The sequence below is a fragment of the Diabrotica virgifera genome, chromosome 1, assembly GCF_917563875.1.
Source record: "Diabrotica virgifera virgifera chromosome 1, PGI_DIABVI_V3a".
NCBI classification, from domain to species: Eukaryota; Metazoa; Arthropoda; class Insecta; order Coleoptera; family Chrysomelidae; genus Diabrotica; species Diabrotica virgifera.
Window position 1 is genome coordinate 113,756,661 of NC_065443.1, and position 20,401 is coordinate 113,777,061.

Here is a 20,401-nt window from a genome sequence, read left to right on the forward strand (position 1 = left end):
ATTTTCGCAATCGTCAGGACTAGATATTTTCGAAAAGATTTTTAAATCATCTGCAAACAAAAGCTTATCACAGTTTATATCTGCAATATCATTTATAAATAATAGCGGACCCAGATGTGAACCCTGAGGGACCCCAGAACTGACAACTACATCCTGAGATAGACAATCCTGGATCCTTACTGCTTGGCGCCTTCCTATTAGGTAGCTTTCCAGCCATTCAAGCAGTTTCCCATCTACTCCAGCAGCTTCTAATTTAGACAATAGGATGTTATGATTTACCCTGTCAAATGCCTTGGAGAAGTCTGTATAAACAGAATCAATTTGATACCCACCCTCCAAAGCACTTGACAACGCATTCAAATAGCAAAGAAGATTTAATTCCGATGATTTGTGTTTCTGAAAACCATATTGCTCATCTACTGGAAACAATTTGAAACATACCGAGAGGCAGTCGGACACTAAGCTTTCAAATAACTTAGGAATGGTACTTAATATAGAAATCGGTCTATAATTTGTAATGTCAGATCTACTACCAGCTTTATGTATTGGCGTTTTGTTGAACAAAACTTGCTGAAATTTTTTAACAATTCAATTGAAAGCTATAAATTAAATAGACTTAGGTGAAAAACTAACAGATTACTTTGCTCAATTAATTTCAAAGAGTTAACTTGATTAGTTTCGGTGTAAAACTGGTTCAATCCACGGTTCCGTACGGGACAACATTTAGCTCACATCTGTGCAACTTAAGCATCAACTTAAAAATTCTGTGATGTTTTTAAACATTTCCTACTGTAATTATACATTTTGATTCCTAAGACTTCAATTTTTGTAGTTATGCTTATTTGTGCAATACTTTGTTTGAAAATAAAATGGTATAAATTAAAATAAACAGTTCCGTATGGGACACCTACTGGTTCCGTACGGGACCTATGTGAAATATACTTAACATCCCCTACATTTATTTGTTAAGAAATAAAACAGACTGTGATGAATGTGAAATATATTTATTTAACTTATTATAATAAGTTTTCCTTCAATTAACTTAAATATTAATGAATAATTATCATACGTTACACTAAAATATTAATGAAAATTTATAAATGAAGTAATTCTAACTACTTCAAATTTTAATGCTACTTTAAACATAATGAAGCGTAGACTAGGCAAACTAAACATTCAGTTTTTTGAAAATCTCATCGTATAGGGATACTCCGTTGATTTCAAAATGACGATTTGATACTGGGTGTGGCGGCTCCTTGATCCTGCACATTATATTGCCATGATGCAGTGTTTGGATATCAGGCTTTGATGGCGAAAAGAATCTTTGGCCCACTCTGGCCATGAATGAGACAGTTATGTCTTTCTCCGATTTATTTTCAACAATCTCTGCAAAAAATACAAAACTTGGTAAGTTACCAGTAGGTTCAAAATATTCAACACTATTATATATATAATAAAATAAATAATTACCTGGATACCATTGGCTGTCATATATCACTCCAACTCGTGATCCTACAGCTGTCTCTTCACCAACTGGTAGTGCAGTAGGTGTACACATTTTGTCATCCTCAGAATCAGATGAGGAATAGACATCCTCATAGCGCAGGCGCCTCAGTTTTAAATCCAATTGCCTTGAGAGGTCTTCTTCCGCTTTGGAAATATTGTGTTTAGTCATTAAGTCTTTGTCACTTGTTGCAAGCCGTTTTCTTGGATGAATTGTTGATAAGCTTCTTTGACTGACATGACAAGAAACCTTTTTTGCACATTAGCTCTTTTGTTAGTTACAGGGTCCTTAATTGATTTTGTATCCCTTTTTCCTGGAGCCTGATAACTTATATCATCCCTGATAAAAAAATCTTTGACAGTTTTCTTTACCTCATCAGAGAGTTTAGTTGTACATTTACGAGGAGGTTTGGTCAATATCAAATTTGGATATTCCAAAATCAGTTTCCGCACAACAGCTTGTTTCTTGGAAGGACTATCTGGTAAAACTTTTTTAATCCTATTTACAGCATTTCCTAAGCTCTGAGGCCGTTTATATGAGCCAAGTTCTGAAGCTACACTGGGACAATTTGAGTCTTCTCCTAATTTAGCTAGCCTTTTCCGCTCTCGTTGTTTTTGTTTCCTTAATGTTTCATATTTTCTTTTTACTTTCTAAGATATCTGGCCTACCTTTAAGAAGATCTCTCTCCTTTGCTCTCAAGGCTTTCAGACGTTGCCTCTCCTTTTCCTGATGTGCAGCAAGTCGCTGGGGATCCAATCGTAGCTTCTCAAAATATCTTTTCTTTTTTTCTTTATTGTCCATTTTCTGAAAAGATAAATACATGTAAGTGATTTAGTTCTAGCTTAAAATTATGTAGGTCTATAAGGCTCTTGTAAAATTTGGCTGTAAAACATTTAAACAGGCATAGAGTGTGACTTTTGCATCCATAATACGGAACTGTCCCGTACGGAACTACTGTTTCATATAAAAATACCGAGTTTGAAAAAACATCAACTATATGAGTGTATTGATAATTCCACTTACCTAACTTTTGAAGGTTTTGATGTTTTAGTCTTATTTTGTTCTCTCAGGAAGTTAACTTTTCCAACTTTTTGGTTCCGTATGGGACACCGAAATCACTCTTAAAGTTTATTTTTCTGTTAAGTTCTGAAATCACTGAACATCATAATTTAGGTTGATAGTGCTGGTTTTTGAGGTTATGTTGATAAAAAAAAACAAAATATATGAAGACCACACGGAAGAAAGGCGAAATGTCACAAAGAGGTTAATTAGAGAAAATTGAATTTGAAATTGAAACCGTTCACCTTTCTTCCCTGTACGAAGAATTTTATAACGTGTTTTAAGCTATGAGGATTCGTCTTTTTCCCATGTTTGAATGACACATAAAACTACTACTAAAAACCTACCTATTGCTGCTGTGAACCAAAAATAATAAAAAATTGACATTTCGCCTTTCTTCCGTGTAGTCTTCATATGAGATTTAAGAAAAAATAAAGAAGAAATCAGGTGGGCCAACTTGAGGACATTTAAGACATTGAGCACAGTATCAGCTTGTCAAACTTTGGGTGCACAAAAAACCTAAATAAATAGACAAATTTTTAATTTTAGGTTCTGATTTAGTTTTATTAGAATGTTTTAATGCCTTTTCTAATGAAATTTCATTTTATTATAAAACTTTATTATTTTGCATTTGGGCTCATTATTTCTGGAATGGCTGTTTAGCGAAATGAACATCACATCAAAAAACTGAGAAATATGTGTTTAATATTTTTTAAAAATCTATTCAATGATATCCAACATGACCCACCCTCAGAGGTGGGGTGGGGGGTTACTTTAAAATCTTAAATAGGAGCTCCCATTCTTTATTTCAGATTTGGATTCCTTGCGTAAAAATAAGTAACTTTTATTCGAGACATTTTTTCGGATTATGGATAGATGGCACTATAACAGGTTAACTGCTGATAAAAATTATAACATTTGTGTCCTGTGCGAACTAATTTTTTAAAGATATGTGTGTATTGTTGTATACATGAATGTCTAAATAAAGTTATTATTTATTTATTATTTATTGACGGACCGAAGTCCATTAGTACATGATACAATTAAAATGTCACACAAATTATAAAAAGAATTCAAAATAAGAACTAGTGCTAGTAGGTACAAAATTGGTAAATACATAATAAACAACAACAAAAAAATTAAAATTACTTGCTCTCATTTAACAATTTAGAGCTAGTCCTATAATATAAAGTAAAGTAAAAAATCTAAATATCTAAAACATTTTGCAATTGACAAATCAGTCTTGAAATTAGAACATTAAGTTAAATATAAATGTAATTGTGTGAAGGTATTGTGATAAGAATTACACAAAAAAACTAAATTGGCATCAGATACAGAAATCACTTACTTGGTGCCAGAATGCACCTATAGGTGTGTAAGAATATTCAATTGCAGTGGTAAAATACATACATTTATGTATTTGCAAAAGTCATAAGCGACTAAAATAAAAACCAACAAAATTATTTGCTAAGTTATGAAAAGGTAAAACAATAAAAAATGAACAGTAAAATCATCAGTTTTTGTGAAACTCATCAAAACATTCTACACAGACCATAATAAAATTTTTAAAACCAACACGAGAAACTGATATAAACAAACTTATTAAACAATGCCGCAACAAAAATACATCTCTACCCACGATGCCAGCTTGCTGATAAAAATGATCTATACATAATACACCTATGTTCGGCAGTCAACCTGATAATAGAAAAAAAGTAGCCACTAAAATGGAAAACTTAACTTTTTTTGGTTATAGGTCCCCATAACCCTCGAGTAACTGCAAATTTAGCATACTTGCCTCACCTACTACTATATGTCTCTTAACATGTATTGTAACCCAAACTTGTTTCATAATATTAAAGTCAATATAGTCCAGGGCGCATCTGTTTTGACATGGACGTTGAGAGGTGACTCAAATTTTTTTGCAGAAATTGCTTGAAAATAACTAAAATAATAATATTTGAGTTATCCTCCCACTCAAAATGGTCCGGAACATTGTTTAAATGATCAAAATGTCAAAATATGAAGAAAAAATTCGATTTTTTATTGGTTTTTTGATTATAACTTTAAAACTTCATTTCTGAGAAAAATTGTACAAACATAAAAGTTGCGTAATTAAATTTCCTACAATACAGAATTGGTTAAAAATTTAAAAAATAGTCACCCTTGTTGCAAAATAGCAATATTTGCGAAAAAAAAAACATACAAAAACAAGTATTCGAATTTTACGTTTACGCATTTTACCCAGAAAAATTTTGATATAGTAAAAGAACACTGTAAATTTGATTAAGATCGGTTTAATAGATTTTGCAAAATAAATTTTGCAATCCAGCTTTCGCAAAAAAAATTCATTTTTTTAAAATGTTGCAGGACTGAAAATAAAGCAGATAGCAAGATGAATTTTTTTTTGCTTATAGAAGTGTACTGTTCCTTTCATTTGCAATTTGCAAAATTAAAATCGATTAATTACCACGGCGCACAGTGGTTCCAAATGCCGAAAACGAGCTCATGAACATTTAAAAACGTACATTGTTTATACACTTAGGAATTAATTTCGTTCCTAAGGGTTTTTGACATCGCTGATTACGAATCTGACATTACTTTTTCTGAAAAACAAAATGGCGGATCCAACATGGCGGAAAGAAATTGAAAATATCAATCAAAACGTAAATTTTTTTGTCAAATTTTGTAGTTGAATGTCGCTGATTACAAATCTAACATTACTTTTTGTTTAAACAAAATGGCGGATCCAATATGACAGAAAGGAATTCCAAAAATTTTATTTTAAACGCATATTTGTTTAAAATTTTATATTATAAGGGACTTTTGAAATTGCTGATTCCAAATACATTTTCTTTATTAAGTACAATATTCAGAACCTATTACTTATGTACAACCGCCCATACATACTCAACAGTGGCCAGAATCAGGCAATATGCGTCATTTCTCACTTTTGCATTCAAACAACAGCCAGAAATGCATAGGCAGTTATAGGCAGCTAAACCAAAGTGATTCTGTATCTTAATACTATACAGTTTAAGATTAATAAACATTAGTCGCAGAATTTTGTACTTTTTGGATATATCTTTACAGAATTTTGATTATTTCAAGTATATTTTCACTATTTATGTATTAACAAATTTAAGGCGTTTATTGTTACTAAATCTTAAGTTAAATTACACCTTACATTACTACATACTTAAAAAAAGAAGAACCTGCTTTACAGCAATAAAATTGATAAACTACAAAACGTTTTACAGCATTTTAATTATACGCGTTCTTTTTCACTTTCTCTGCCTGCCAAATTAACCTTGGACAGGGCTCACTTGTTCCTGAGTTATGAACCAGAATACATCCAGTTCGATCCTTATACCTGCGTATTACGACTCTACGATAGTATGAGAAAACAACTGTAACTATGAAAATCCCTAGATAGAGACTTTTTTTTCGTCTTATGACCACGTTTTCAGCATTTGGAACCACTGTGCGGCGTCAGGAAATTTTTTAAATAAACATTAATTTTTGGTGATACGCGCAGGACAGCGGTGTTCGATTCACACAAGTTGATTTCCACCAAAATTTCTTCCAATCTTTATCTAATATATTATTTTCTTACTCTATATTTTGTTGTATTTTAATATTTTAATTCCACAAAAATCAAACTAATTTTATTATTGTTTGTGAAATATGGTTTAAACAATTGCATATGTTTAAAAATAATAAACTTTTATTCTCTAAGTTAAAATATATGAACAAAGAAAGTATTTGCTAAAAAAAGTATTATGTCAAAAGATAGAGTATGTGTTTTTATTTTGCAATAAACAAATTTATTTATTTATATCGAAATGTAATAAAAATTAAAATGTATCAATCATTATCAAAAGTCATTGGAATGCCCAATCAGAACAAACTATCCGCTGTCCTGCGCGTAGCACCAATAATTAATGTTTATTTAAAAAAATTCCTGACGCCGTGGTAGTTAATCGATTTTAATTTTGCAAATTGCAAATGAAAGTTACTGTACACTTCTATACGCAAAAAAAATTTCAACTTGCTCTCTGCTTTATTTTCAGTCCTGTAACATTTTGAAAAAATAAATTTTTTTGCGAAAGCTGGATTGCAAAATTTATTTTGCAAAATCTATTGAACCGATCTTAATGAAATTTACAGTATTGTTTTACTGTATCATAGAGTTTTTCTGGGTGAAATATGAAGGTCCTAAGTGTAGCATAAAAGGTTGAAAAACGTAAAATGCGAATACTTGTTTTTGTATGGTTTTTTCGCAATTATTGCTATTTTGCAACAAGGGTGACTATTTTTTTTTTTAATTTTTAACCAATTCTATATTGTAGGAAATTTAATTACGCAATTTCCTTACGAATTTTTCCTTCATTTTTTGACATTTTAATTATTTAAACAATGTTCCGGACCTTTTTGAGAGGTAGGATAACTCAAATATTATTATTTGATTTATTTTCAAGCAATTTCTGCAAAAAAATTTGAGTCGCCTCTCAACGTCCAAATGTACTAATATTTTTACAGATGCGGCTGGTCTAATATTGTAATTTGGATTGTGTGATATTTATTTATAGTTGTTTATAATATATTATTTTTGATAGAAATCTACTACAGGTGTTTCCTTTTTATATAATATTATTCTGTCAAGTCTGCTAAAAACAACTGGTGTATTTTGCATTTCATAGCATTCAGCTTGTAGGTTACTAATCAGTGTGCTTCTTAGGGCTCCTATACACAATATAAGGCCGTTATTCACCATTTTGTCTATTTTGTTTAACCTTTTCAGCTCTGGTGATGCATATCCGCATCCAAATATGACTATAGATTAGTAAGCACATCCATGGCATGTATTCAAACGAAATTATTTCTGCCGGCACAGGAGCTGAGGTTTGGAAATATTAAATACGAGTTGAAAGGGTTAAATGACATTGTGGTGTGTTTACTGATCCGTTGTATATTTTAGTTCTTATACTATTTTTACACATACCTAATCGTTCCTCTTATACCATTAGGTGTTGAGGGGTATTTTTAAACTTCCATTAGTTGCATTAAAATACAGAGCATCGAATTGTATGTTCTACAGTGAATCAGCATGTTCTACAAAATGTGTCAAAGACCGACAAGTTAAAAAAATAGTTATTGCTATAAAATTCATACAAATATTCTATATTGTGTTTAGGAATGACTGAAAAATATTTTTGAAAATGTTTTAGTGAAAAACAATAGATACAAAATGAAAAATACTAGTATAACAATATATTGTTTGAGAAGTTATTTGCAATAATTCTGTCATCAGTGTGTGACACCGATACTAACAAAGGGTTAAAGAAAACTTTTTTGTTTATAAATTCACAAAATCTATTCGTTCATTCATTCATTCATTCATTCATTCGTTTGTTCGTTTTCGCCCCTGTAATGCTTGGAGCCGACCTACTGATGGTTTCCTCATGTAGTTTTGTCTCCTGAATCCAAATCTGAAAACGGATGTTTGATATCTCGAACCATATTCGAGATAACCAACTTTAAAATCAATTGTGATGTCACAATTCTTCTGGTCTATTCTTTTCAGCTGACACAAATAAACGTCAAATTGAAAGGAAAATAGATCATTCCAGTATGCTGTCAAAGTTAAATCAATCTGACAGCGGGGAGGCAAACATAAATGTTATTCTGTCAGCTGTTAATGTGTTTTAAATCAATTTAGTTGTGTTTCTTTGTACATAATTTTGTTTTGTATAAGGAGTAATTTAACATTCTCACTAGAAGAATTAATCTAAAAAGATAATATGCCTCATTTCTGTTGTGTTTTGAAGTGTGGAATGCGAAGTACAGTAGAACCTCGCAAATCCGAACCCCGCTAATCCGAACGTTCGGCAAATCCGAACCAACGGAAAGTGAAAAAAATTAAAAAATTCAAGACAAAAACTTAAAAACATGTTTATTATAAAGAGTAATACCAGAAAATTGAACAATGTAGGATTAATAGAACTTTGGCATTTAAAATTTGTTAAAAATGAAGACGTACTTTAATAAATATGTAGTGCTTATAAAAGTTTTTTTTTATTTATAATTGGCTTTGGCATAAACCAATTAGCCTTGCTTATACTTATAAAGGTTAAACATAAACTTACTTCGATTCTCTCGTAGTCAACTTGAGTCCAAAAACATTGTCCACAGTCTTACGAGAACGTTTTGCGACTCAAAATCAACGACAATGAAAACTTTGAATTACTAGTTAGGCTAACTTTCGGATAATCCGAACTTTTCGGAATCCGAACAGGCTGTCCCCTCAATTAGTTCGGATTTTCGGGGTTCTACTGTATTCATGATAAGTTCAGTTTTATCAGTTACCATCAGTACTACATTTTAAGCGTAAAACAACTAAAAAGTTATCGTCTGAGAGACAAAAACATAAAACAACTAAATAAGTTATTATCTGAGACACAAAAGCAATGGTTAAATGCTATAAAACGTTCTATAAAAATGCTAAATGACTAACTATATCCATGTTACTTACACTTGGAAAACGTCTAATCTAATCCATAGGTTAACTCAGACCCCTTGAGGGAAAGTGGAACTATATTATTTTGCCAAGCTTTTGCTTGTACCTACCACTGTACATCGATGTACCTACCGGCAACATTTGTATTGTCTACCAACAACTTTATATGCACTCATGTTTATTTATTCACTGCTTAAAACTAAATAAAATTGTTAAAGTACTTCTACAACTAAAAACTAAACAAAATGTTCGGGAAATACAACTAAAAAACTGTTAACAGTAGAAAACTTAAGAAACATGTGGTGAAAATAATATAAACAAACACAATGTTTGACAGTTTTGCCTTCCAAACGTCAAAGTCTTCCTATTTCCTCTTCCAAAGCCAGAAGTTAAATCCAGCGAAAACTTTAAACATTCTATCATTTTAACAACATTATGTACATTGTACATATGTACATTGTACATAATGTTGTTAAAATGATAGACAACAGATAGATGATTTTTGATAGATGATTTAACAACATTATGTACATTGTACATATGTACTGATGTGATCTTTATTATTGATATGAGATAATATTTTTATATGTCATTTAATTTAATCAATGCATGAATAATAATCTAATTAATTTACCAGATCACATATCAATGTGTTTTCAATCTCAGGGCTTTTTATAAAATTAAGTACTTACATACGTGGCTTCTAAGTATTTCTTAATGGTTCCTAATCGGGATAGGAAAGAAAAGAGTAAAATAATAACACATATGGGTTACAATTGTAATCAAAATATTGTTTATTTTATTTAAATGGCAATCACTGCTTAATATTTGCTATATCTTATTATTCTTAAACATAACATTTACACATGGGAATCTTATTTCCTTTTGGTTTCCAATTGAAAGTTTTTATTAACATTTAACTATTATGATTTATTAGCAACAATTCTATTTAAGTTTGATGAAGCTTTTCTGATATTATTGATTATGTTTCTTTAATTTTAAATGTGGTATTTAATACGAAAAACCCATACATTCATGTCCAAACAAATGAGACTGACCTTTTTCTGGTGAACTGAGAATGTCTTCACACAAGACCCGTTTCCTGCTATCCTTGGCTGCAATCAAAACCTCGTCCTGGCTTCCAGTAATGTTCTCCTCTGAAACTATCTCGTATAGCTCTCGCTTCCTGCTTCTGTCGTGATGCTGTGTTCTACCTTTTTCGAAACTGCAATCAGCTACCGGGAACTCTTTGCTCAAAGAGGTTCTTTTACTCTCAACCTGGCCTACCTCTCGTTCCACGATAGATACTCCACACTCACGGAACTACACCGGCTTTCTCACTCTCCGTACACTACCGTCTACTACTGGACTTCACTTCTCGACAGCTCAAAACATTCTGATCTCTATTTGTCATTCATTCCCCTACTTTCTAAATATCCCTTCCAGATTCACAAATCAAACTTCCACCACCAACTCTCATTCGCAGTATTCCTCAAAACCAATTTTTAAACTTTCTAAATATGCTTAATGGATTTCAAAAGAAAAATAGTTAATTCCCATTCTAAAATTACTTTCTACTAATTACAAAATTTTAATGACCTATTCTCTATTTCTACTAAGTCTTATTTAGCATCGGCTAATGATCGAACCTTCCGCGAACAACGATTATGACCTATTATCGATTTCACTTGAGTCTTATTTAATCACTTCTTAAAATTAAATATAACAATTTGTTGTATACAGGTTGTTCTAAATTTATATGCCCGTGGTTGAGAAAATTGAAAATATTTTATATTAAATTGAATTTTGTTTATAATTATCAAATTTTAATTTTCATATCAAATAGAAATATAACAGTACATTGTACATAATGTTGTTAAAATGATAGAATGTTTAAAGTTTTCGCTGGATTTAACTTCTGGCAACATTCTATCATTTTAACATTATGTACAATGTACATAATGTTGTTAAAATGATAGAATGTACATTTTTTAAAAACTTTATAACATTTAAAGGGTTTTACCCTAATCTCTTGGTGGCTTAGGCATGCGATTTAACCTGAAATAAACACTGATGATGGAATTGTAATTCCGAAAATGTTTTGTTTTGATGTAGCCCTTTTTAGGGATTTTATAAATATACCTTTTACAAATAAATCTAAAGGTACGATTCCGTCAGCGACTGCAGACAGCCGTTAGAGTTGTCACCATAACGACTTCATTACTTTACATTATTAATTTGTATATTTATTAGCAACTAACGTTCTGCCGGACAGCAGTTGCTAATAATTAAACAAATTAATAGTGCAACGTAATAACGTCGCCATGGTGACAACTCTAACTGCCGCCTGCAGTCGTTGAAATCGTACCTTAATAATTTTTTGTGATTCATGGTATACAGCAAGCTACAGGAATTTATTTTCCTCGTCGATTTTTATTTTGAATTAAATAAATTACATACATTCTTTTTTTTTGTGCCAATTAATTTAATTAAGAAAATTGTTTTTGGACACTGTGTATAAATAATTATGTTAATAATATTAACCTCCCGAACATAAATGTTGCCATTTGTACAGACTCTCTAGCTTCCATTTTATGCATTCAGGAATTATTTACCGATCATCCTCTTGTCCAAAATATCCATCATTGTTACCACCACCTTTCTACCTTAAACACTAAGATTACATTTATATGGATTCCATCTCACATTGGTATACCTGGCAATGAACTTGCAGATCAGCATGCTAAAACGGCTTCAACAGATACCACGTCAACAACCCACATCCGGTAAAGATTTGAAAACAGAAGCGTACAGATTCACATGGAGATTATGGCAAACCCACTGGAGCTCCTTAAATACATATTTACGTGCAATCCAGCCCTCAGTATATAAGCCACTTTACACTGGCCCCCACAGGACTCTCTAGACAAGACCTTAGAATTATAAGAAGAATCCGTATAGGCCACACCAAACTTACTCACGGCTTCCTGATGTCATCAGATATCCGGCCTATCTGTTTAACATGCCAGTGCCAACTTACCGTGAACCACATTATTACCGAATGTCATCAGTTCAGTGTAGTAAGACAACAGCTCAAACTCAAACCGCAGCTATGTGATACCAACCAGTGATACCAACCAGTTAGACAGAGTTCTTCAGTTTAAAAAAAAATATCGTTGTATCATAAACTTTAAATTTTTTTTTATGACATTGTTAATGCTCTTTAATTATACCTCTTGTAATCTTGTTTGTAATCGTCCCGTGCGAGTGGCCATAGTTGCCGAGCACGTTAATGTAAATAAAAAAAATTATGTTAATGTTTATATTACTGAATATAGAAATGGATTACCTTTCTCAAATGAGATAGCACCCGCTATTCTGATTTAAAAAAATCATCGATTACATCATCACACCCAGACAGATGAAGTCACTAATACCAAAAAATTATAATTTAAAAATAAAAATCTACCTGTCTTGGGATTTATTTTCAAAATCGCTCATTGTAGAAATAATGAGTTTATATCATTTGGCTTTGACACACTGTATGGTAAATGAGCGTTTTCTATTAAGAAGAGCAAATTGCCATGAAAACACCACTCGCTTTGTTGTAATGTAAATAAAGAGCCTGTTTTCCAAGAATAATTTTAAATAATAAATAAATAATTGTTTTTTACTTGATGGCTTTAACCATCTAATTCTTTATTTGTGTACTAACTGAAGATAAAAGCCAGTTTATTTATCTTCCTAATTTTTTAAATACTTGCACTGCATTTATGGAACATTTCGCATATAAAATCTGACAATTTTTTTTAAAAAACATTTTATTTCGATACTTTTATCCTGAATAGTAAGTTTATTATTGAGCTCTGCATTAGTAATAAAAAATTAATATAATAGAGAGCTACATCTAAAGCCGGAGATACACACGCCTGTTACTGGCACACTTGCATACCAGTACCTAGCAAGCACCACCCGCTGTCCCCAAACTGGCAAGTGCGTACATTAACTGGCATGTTAGCTAATCGCAAAGAATTTGATTTTTCTTGCTAGTAGCGTGCTGTGAGATGCAAGGCGCATGCGTGTGAGTGTCATTGGCATGTGTGAACGCGCGCTACCGCTACGGACATGCCAGTAGCTAGCAGAGAATTGAAAATGTGATGAAAAAACCATCAAATTAATTTCAATTTATAGCTATGTAATTAGAGTGTATTTGGAATTCACCTAAATCATCTCTATATAAAAATAAAATAGCTTGTGATAATGCTTACATCAAAATTCAAGAGGAAAAGGTTGGATTCATTATTAAATTTCTAACAATTATCCATGACCATAAGCAATAGTATTTGCTTGTTTAACCCTCGTAAAGTGGTTCTCAGATTCTTACGTAAACAAGGGTGCAGGGTGCATTTGCACCCCAACGGTTTATTCACTTTTTTTATATGTGAAAGTCAAATAAAAAATTAATTTGAAAGATAATTAGAACTATTTTATTATACTATGAAACATAATTTTACAAAGTGCTTATTTCTTAATAAGAAAAATTAATTATGGTTGCAAGGCAAACACATGAAATTTTTCACAGAGTGAGCAACATAAACAAAGTTTTTACACACAATACAGTAATGTCAGGACTTTTTTCGATTATTTTTTTCTCTGACATAAGCAACACCTACTTTCTTGACTTTGTCCCGATCTCTGTTAGCTCCAGGTGGAACATCAATTATCATCATTTGACGTAACTGAGAGTGCATATTATCTGTATTTTGATATCTGTAGATAACATTTTCTTTCACCAATCCCCATCCTAAGTCTAACAAAATACTTCGTCTTGCATCCAAAAATGGTTTCCATTGTAATTTGGATTTTATTTTCCAAATTTTGAAAGCGTTTATGGCTGAAATCTAATAGGTGATATTAAAATATTACTATAGGCCTTCTGCGTGTTTGGCGATGTGTTGTGAATTGTTGTGCCATTTTGTCCACTACGGCAACAGCTCCTTTTGTTTTATTATAACGAAGTACCGTAAAATGGGGTTACTTTGACCGCTGGGGTGAATTTGACCAAAAACATAGAAAAAGATCTATTGTGATATACTTCAGCCACCCTATATAATTTTTAAAATTATTTTTAACGATTCAAATTTATAACTATCTAAGAATTCATTTTTAAATTAAAAAAAGAATTAATATTCCAAGGGTTGTTAAATCCACCGATATAACCAATTAAGAAAAAATGGTTTAAAAAACGGTAAAATTAACCCCACCTAAAAGAAAAATAAGTTTAACAGGCAAAAACCATATACGGTCAACTTCCCCCCAAATGGGGTGAAGTTGACCAAAGGCATTTTTTATTTATTTTTTTCTAAGTCATGATTATTTTCTTGTAATTATAAACTAAGCTACTGAAAGTAGACGCCTAAACCCATAACATATTTGCATATACAAAAATGTAGCAAAATTTAAAATATGATTTTTATAGGATTAAAGTACAAAATCGGTCAAAGTCACCCCATTTTACGGTATCATTTCAAGTATAGGCGTCTTCTTCACCAACTTTTTCATCAAAATGTTCTGTCGACAGTAATATTACAGCATAATATCAATCATCCTACGCAAGAAGTCGCACCAACCTACTCGCATAGTAAATTGTTGCGGATTGTATTACAAGCTGATACATATTTCAATCAAATAATTTTTACAGGTGCAGTGGTGTATTTGATTGATATAGTTACCCCGAGTGTTATCAATCCTCCTACACAAGAAGTTGCACCAACTGATAGTAAATTCTTGCGGATTGTATTACAAGCTGACATTACTATTTCAAACAAAACAAACGTAAAATTGTAAAATAACAAAATTCTCTCGAAACACATTTAAGAAATTATAAGTTTCCAAATATTATGGCAAACGTTAACGACGATGCATTTGCACCCCACAGTCACTTTTCCAAAACATCACGTAAACGCAATGAATTTTAATTACTGTAATGGGTGGGATGCGTTTAGAATTGAATTTAATGCAAATTAAAAAATTGACAAAAATCAAAAAAGATTATTAAAAAATATAGGTGAGAAAAAGGAAGTCTCACCGCCTTACGAGGGTTAATTCATTCCGAATACCTTCCATGGATCGCCTTTTTTGTTGGAAACTCAAAAGCTTTTAATTACAAAACAAATACTTTTTAGTTTCACATGAAAACCACTCAATTGTTTACTAGCACTGGCATGTGTAAAAATCTACCCTGCTTTTTTGTTTTACCAGTAAAGGCATGCCAGCTACTTTCCCTCATTTACAGACATGTGTGTACCCGGCTAAAGGAATGGTCACCCAACAGTGATTTATTACTATCTCTCTCAATACAAAATAAAATAAAGTTCGGTTGATTAAAAACATTAATTAAATAAAATTTTACAGGCAAATTCATCGATATTGAACCAATCATGGAATCAGCCAACACCAGTGCAATTGGGCCCTCCCCCAAACGTATCTCCTGTACATGGAAACCACGTTTTCATTTATCAGCAAAGTATGAGCACAACTTCTCCCCAGGGAAATGTGCTACAAGTAAATCCTCTGTCGCCACAATATCTCTATCATCCTTCAATTTATAATCCTCAGATGATGCCATATGTGTATCAACAACAGCAGGTAATTTTGTCGAGTAATTCTTTGCATCCTCCCCAAATGAGGGCACTACCGTTTGAATTACCCAGTGTACCTCCACCAGCAGAGGGGATTATTGTGGAGGATGATGAGGAAAATAAGAAAGAAGAAAATATTGAGGTTAATAAGGAAAGTATAGATTTAACGTCAAAAGCAGAAACGAGAGTTGAGGAGGAAGAAGAAAATATTCCACTTGAACCATCCAAGAAAAATGCAGTAAGTGAAGTGAAAACTGTGGAAGAAGAGTTTGAAAGCGAACAAGCAGAGTTAAATGATGTACCTCCTGATGAATACGTAGATAGTGCTGGTGAAGAAGATTGTGCTCCAGAAGAGGAGAACATTGAATCAAAAGATTTTGTTGATTCCCCACATTCACACCATTCAGATTGGAAGACTGATTCAGAACTTAGTAAAGCATGTCAAACCCAAAATGCGCCTAGCAATTCGCCATTACCCCAGATCGAACCTCAAGAGCCAGTACCTGAGCATAGACGTAATTTTGTAGATATGGGCCAGACAGAATATTTCTATTTGAATCCCCAAAATAATCACTATCAAGAAAGCTTCCATACTCCAACTACAAGCAATGTATCAGTGGCCTACACAACACACAAGGAACCTGAAAGTTACGAACAATCGGAACCTATTTATACTTCTGCTAATATATTGCACGGAAATGATCACATGGATTTCGTCAATTTGGACGATATTGTTATCATAGGTGATTTTACGACAAATCCAGTGGCTTCACATGTGGAAAATTTCGAAAGTCCGATTAACGATAGACCCACGACTCTAATGACTATAGGGGAAATACATGAACCATCAAAGGTTGACTATGCAAATCATCGAAAAGAGGATGATTACGAGCACCCCAAAATCGATTATGAACAACCTCCAAAAATCGATTATGAACACCACAAAATCGATTACACAGAACATACAAAAATCGATTATGACCACCCAATAAACGATTACGAACATTCAAAAATCGATTATGCAGAACATCGGGACTTGGAAGAAAGCATGTCTCGTGGAAGTTCTCATGTTAACATAAGATCAGACGAAAGAATGCCTGCAAGGGGTGAACTTTCTGGACAGGAGAGTTTGGGTGGTAGTAGTGATCTCACTTGGAATAGACTCCAATATCAAGAATGTAACTCAAGAATGTCTCATCATTATGAAATGATAGGAAGGGAGTCTTGGGATGCTTCTGATAGTGAAAGCTTTGATACGCCATCATTGAAAAGGCAAAACGTCACTCAGGTATCTTCTGAAGCAATCGATTATGATAATGATAATGATCTACCTACAATAATTAGTTACACAGGTCCACCTCTTAATTTTAAATGTTCTACATGTGGGGAAGATTTCGCAACTTCTAAAGAGAGGAAGGAACATGAATTGGAAAAACATCCAGAAAAATCTAAGAAAACCGTAATAGGAAGTGAAATAGGGAAAAAGACTGTCAGAAAATTAGTTATCAAAGCCAAAACAGTGAAGACTAAAAGTGAACCTAATTTTGATAACGTATTTACTAACAAATTAAAATTAGAGAATCCTGCCGAGTTGAAAAATGATGCAATAGTTGTAGAGGCTTCTGTTAAAATAGATGAACCCATAGAAATAACAGATATCAAAATAATATGCCCTCTGTGCGATTGCGTTTTGGATAGTGCAAAAAGTCTGAAGCAACACAGGTTAGAAGTCCACAGACAAAATAAACAAACTAACGTAACTAAGCACAAATGCCTGACTTGTGGGGATATCTTCCAAAATGAATACAAATACACGGAACACTTGAAAATTCATCCTCTAGAGTGTAGACTTTGCGGGAAACTGTTCTACAGGAAGCAGAACATTAAGTTGCACATGAAGCGACATCTGGGGTTGAAGCCTTACAAATGTGACATTTGCGAAAAATCTTTTATTACAAGACAGAAACATGACGAACATAAGAATATTCATACAGGTAAGCAAATACAATTAAATTAAACGGATATCAGCGTTCAAGTATTACGTAACGAGATTTTTGAAGATTTTTGACCCACCCCTCCCCCTGTACGTAACGCACTGTAATGGGCGTTTAACTATTGCGTAACGCAATTTTTGAAGATTTTTTAACCCCCACCCCCCCCCCCCCCCCACCAGCGTTACGTAATACTTGAACGGTTCCCTATTTGTCCCTATTTTTATTGGTTTTACAATATTGGCTATGTTCTCCTATAACATTCTCACCCGTAAAATAGAATCTTTGTCCTCTTATGTATTAATGTACACACCATTAGTCTTGTGGATAAAGCAATTCTCCTATCTGACGGATAGTGTATACTCTTTCCCAGAGGCTTATTTCGTTGGAAGTGACAGAAAAAAAGGTATGTCCGTGAATATACTCTTTTATAACATTAATTCTAGTTGTTGATAGGTGGCGCTATAATAAAAAAAATGATTTACGTATTATCAATACGACTATAATCTGTACAATAATTTATACCATTATACAAATCAAAGAACATACCTTTTTATAATTGCAATAAACATGATTGATTTGCTTTTATACCAAATTGCAAATAAAAGGGAAATAACCTTTTCATATTTGGCTGATTACGATTCTAACAACTGTCAGATTTAACTTAAATGTCATGCAATGATTCCCTACATTCTTAAAATCATATATGACGTCAAAATTAATGACAAAGCGAAAGACTGAGAAGAACTTTATATTTTATTCGTATAGATATGTAATAGGTAAATCATTTTCTCCGATTATAGCGCCATCTATCAACAACTAGAACAAATGTTATAAATGTCTATAATCACGGACGTACCTTTTTTTCTGTCACTTGTGACGCAATGGAAAAAGCCTCTGAGAAGCACCATATCAAAAAAATTATAATAAAAAATATCTAGGCAAACATTGCATACACAGTGGAACCTCAATTATCCGTCAGGGCACCGGACCAAGGGTATGATGGAAAATCGAAAAGATGGTTAACAGAACATAAAAAAAATTAAAAATTCATTGTACAACTCTCAAATTTTATTTGTGTTCTGTTTGACAATATAAGAGGGATTTGTGTTTGTACAATCGAATCAATTTAGATTAAAATATTGTTAAATCTTTGTTTGTCTTACTTTGGCTTCACATTTTGCAACAGATGAATTTCTTAATCTCGTAAGATCATGCCATGTACGTTATTGGCTTCCTCTTTGCGAGAACACCACTCGATGAATTGTTGCATATGTGATACAGCTTCTCTATCCAAATTCTACAGCTCAAATTCCAAGTCTGTGTAAGCTTCTGAATCTGTTTTGTCTGCCTCTGTTGCCATTTTAATGATTTCATCATCATCTATCAGCAATCGAAAGCCGTTTGCGTCCTCAAAACAAATTAACCATTCGTTTATGACATCTTTAGGCAACGAAAACAAAACAGTTGATTCAGCCATAACTTCATTTGTTACCACTTCACACTCAGCTGTCACGGGGGCATTTTCCTCTTCGGTTGATTCAGACCATAATTTTTATTCCACGCTCTTTTCAGCGTTACTTTGTCGCAACATTTCACCACTTCAGCAGCATTGCGTGTTTTAAATTGTATGCTATCCAGTATTTTTGCAAAGAATATTCCTCTTGCATAACGAGGTTTTGAATACATTTTTTTCTGTATCGTCTTTTGAAAGTTTAAATGACCTATTCATCCATTGGTTGTATTAATGATGTATTCGCAGGCAGAAAATAGCACGTGATATTTTCATCGTCACTTCGCAGCATACCGGCTTCAGGATGATTTGTCCAAAATAAGAATCGCCTTTGCTGGCCAATTTTTTGTTTGCAAATATTGTCGAACGTCCGGTATAAAAACTTTTTTGAAAAAAACGCGCTGTTGGAGAAATAGGTGTCAGCGAATATTTCTTGGACATCCATGCATTATGTTGTGCGTTGTGCGCAGTAGTAAATGGAAAGAGCATTCATATTTATGCTCTTGAAACAACGTGTTTTTTTTTGCTGTTCCAATCAGGCATAGTATGTGTATGGCAGTATCTTCTTCCATTTTGCACTCTCTGCACCATTGTTCATTCACCTTCCCTAGTTTGTAGAGATGGTTTCTTAAACGGTAATGTCCAGCGACCGTTTTGATCTCTCGTTTGTTGTTTATCAAACTTAGGAAATGGTTGAATGCTCGAATAAATGAATTTTAAAGTCAAAAGGCAGATATCGAGCACTGAATTTAATTAAATCTTGCCCAAGTATACTTTCGCTCACAAGAGCATCCTCAGGGGCATTTCGTCAATAAAAAGAAGGTATCCTCGAATGTCATTTAATTAATATAAATAATTTTGGTGGCAAACTTAAATTAACATCTAACTAAACACTGAACAAGGGACAAAACAGATAAATTAAATTGCCAGTAGGTTGTACATTTTACAATATGGAGGCAGAATATACCGGGTGGTGAATCGGAAAACGGGCCATAGAAAACTTAATGTAAAATTTTAAACTGTTGAATTCCTGCTTCCCTAATTATGTTACATCAAAAGTCATGAGAAGTTATTTGTAGAGGATTGAAATCTGTAATAAAAACAGAAGTTACAATTGTTCTACGATTTAAACACATTCCAAAATTTTTAAAAATATAATGTATTTACCGCAGT

General features: G+C 32.7%; 1 protein-coding gene across 1 annotated transcript in view; it reads left to right on the top strand.

Annotated features, from left to right (window-relative positions):
* LOC114347851 (zinc finger protein 184) overlaps positions 1-20,401 on the top strand; it is a 37,674-nt gene that overhangs the window by 2,521 nt on the left and 14,752 nt on the right. The window contains exon 3 of the mRNA XM_028298515.2: positions 15,498-17,718. Coding sequence (XP_028154316.1) covers positions 15,498-17,718 — 2,221 coding nt within the window. The remainder of the gene's footprint in view (positions 1-15,497; positions 17,719-20,401) is intronic.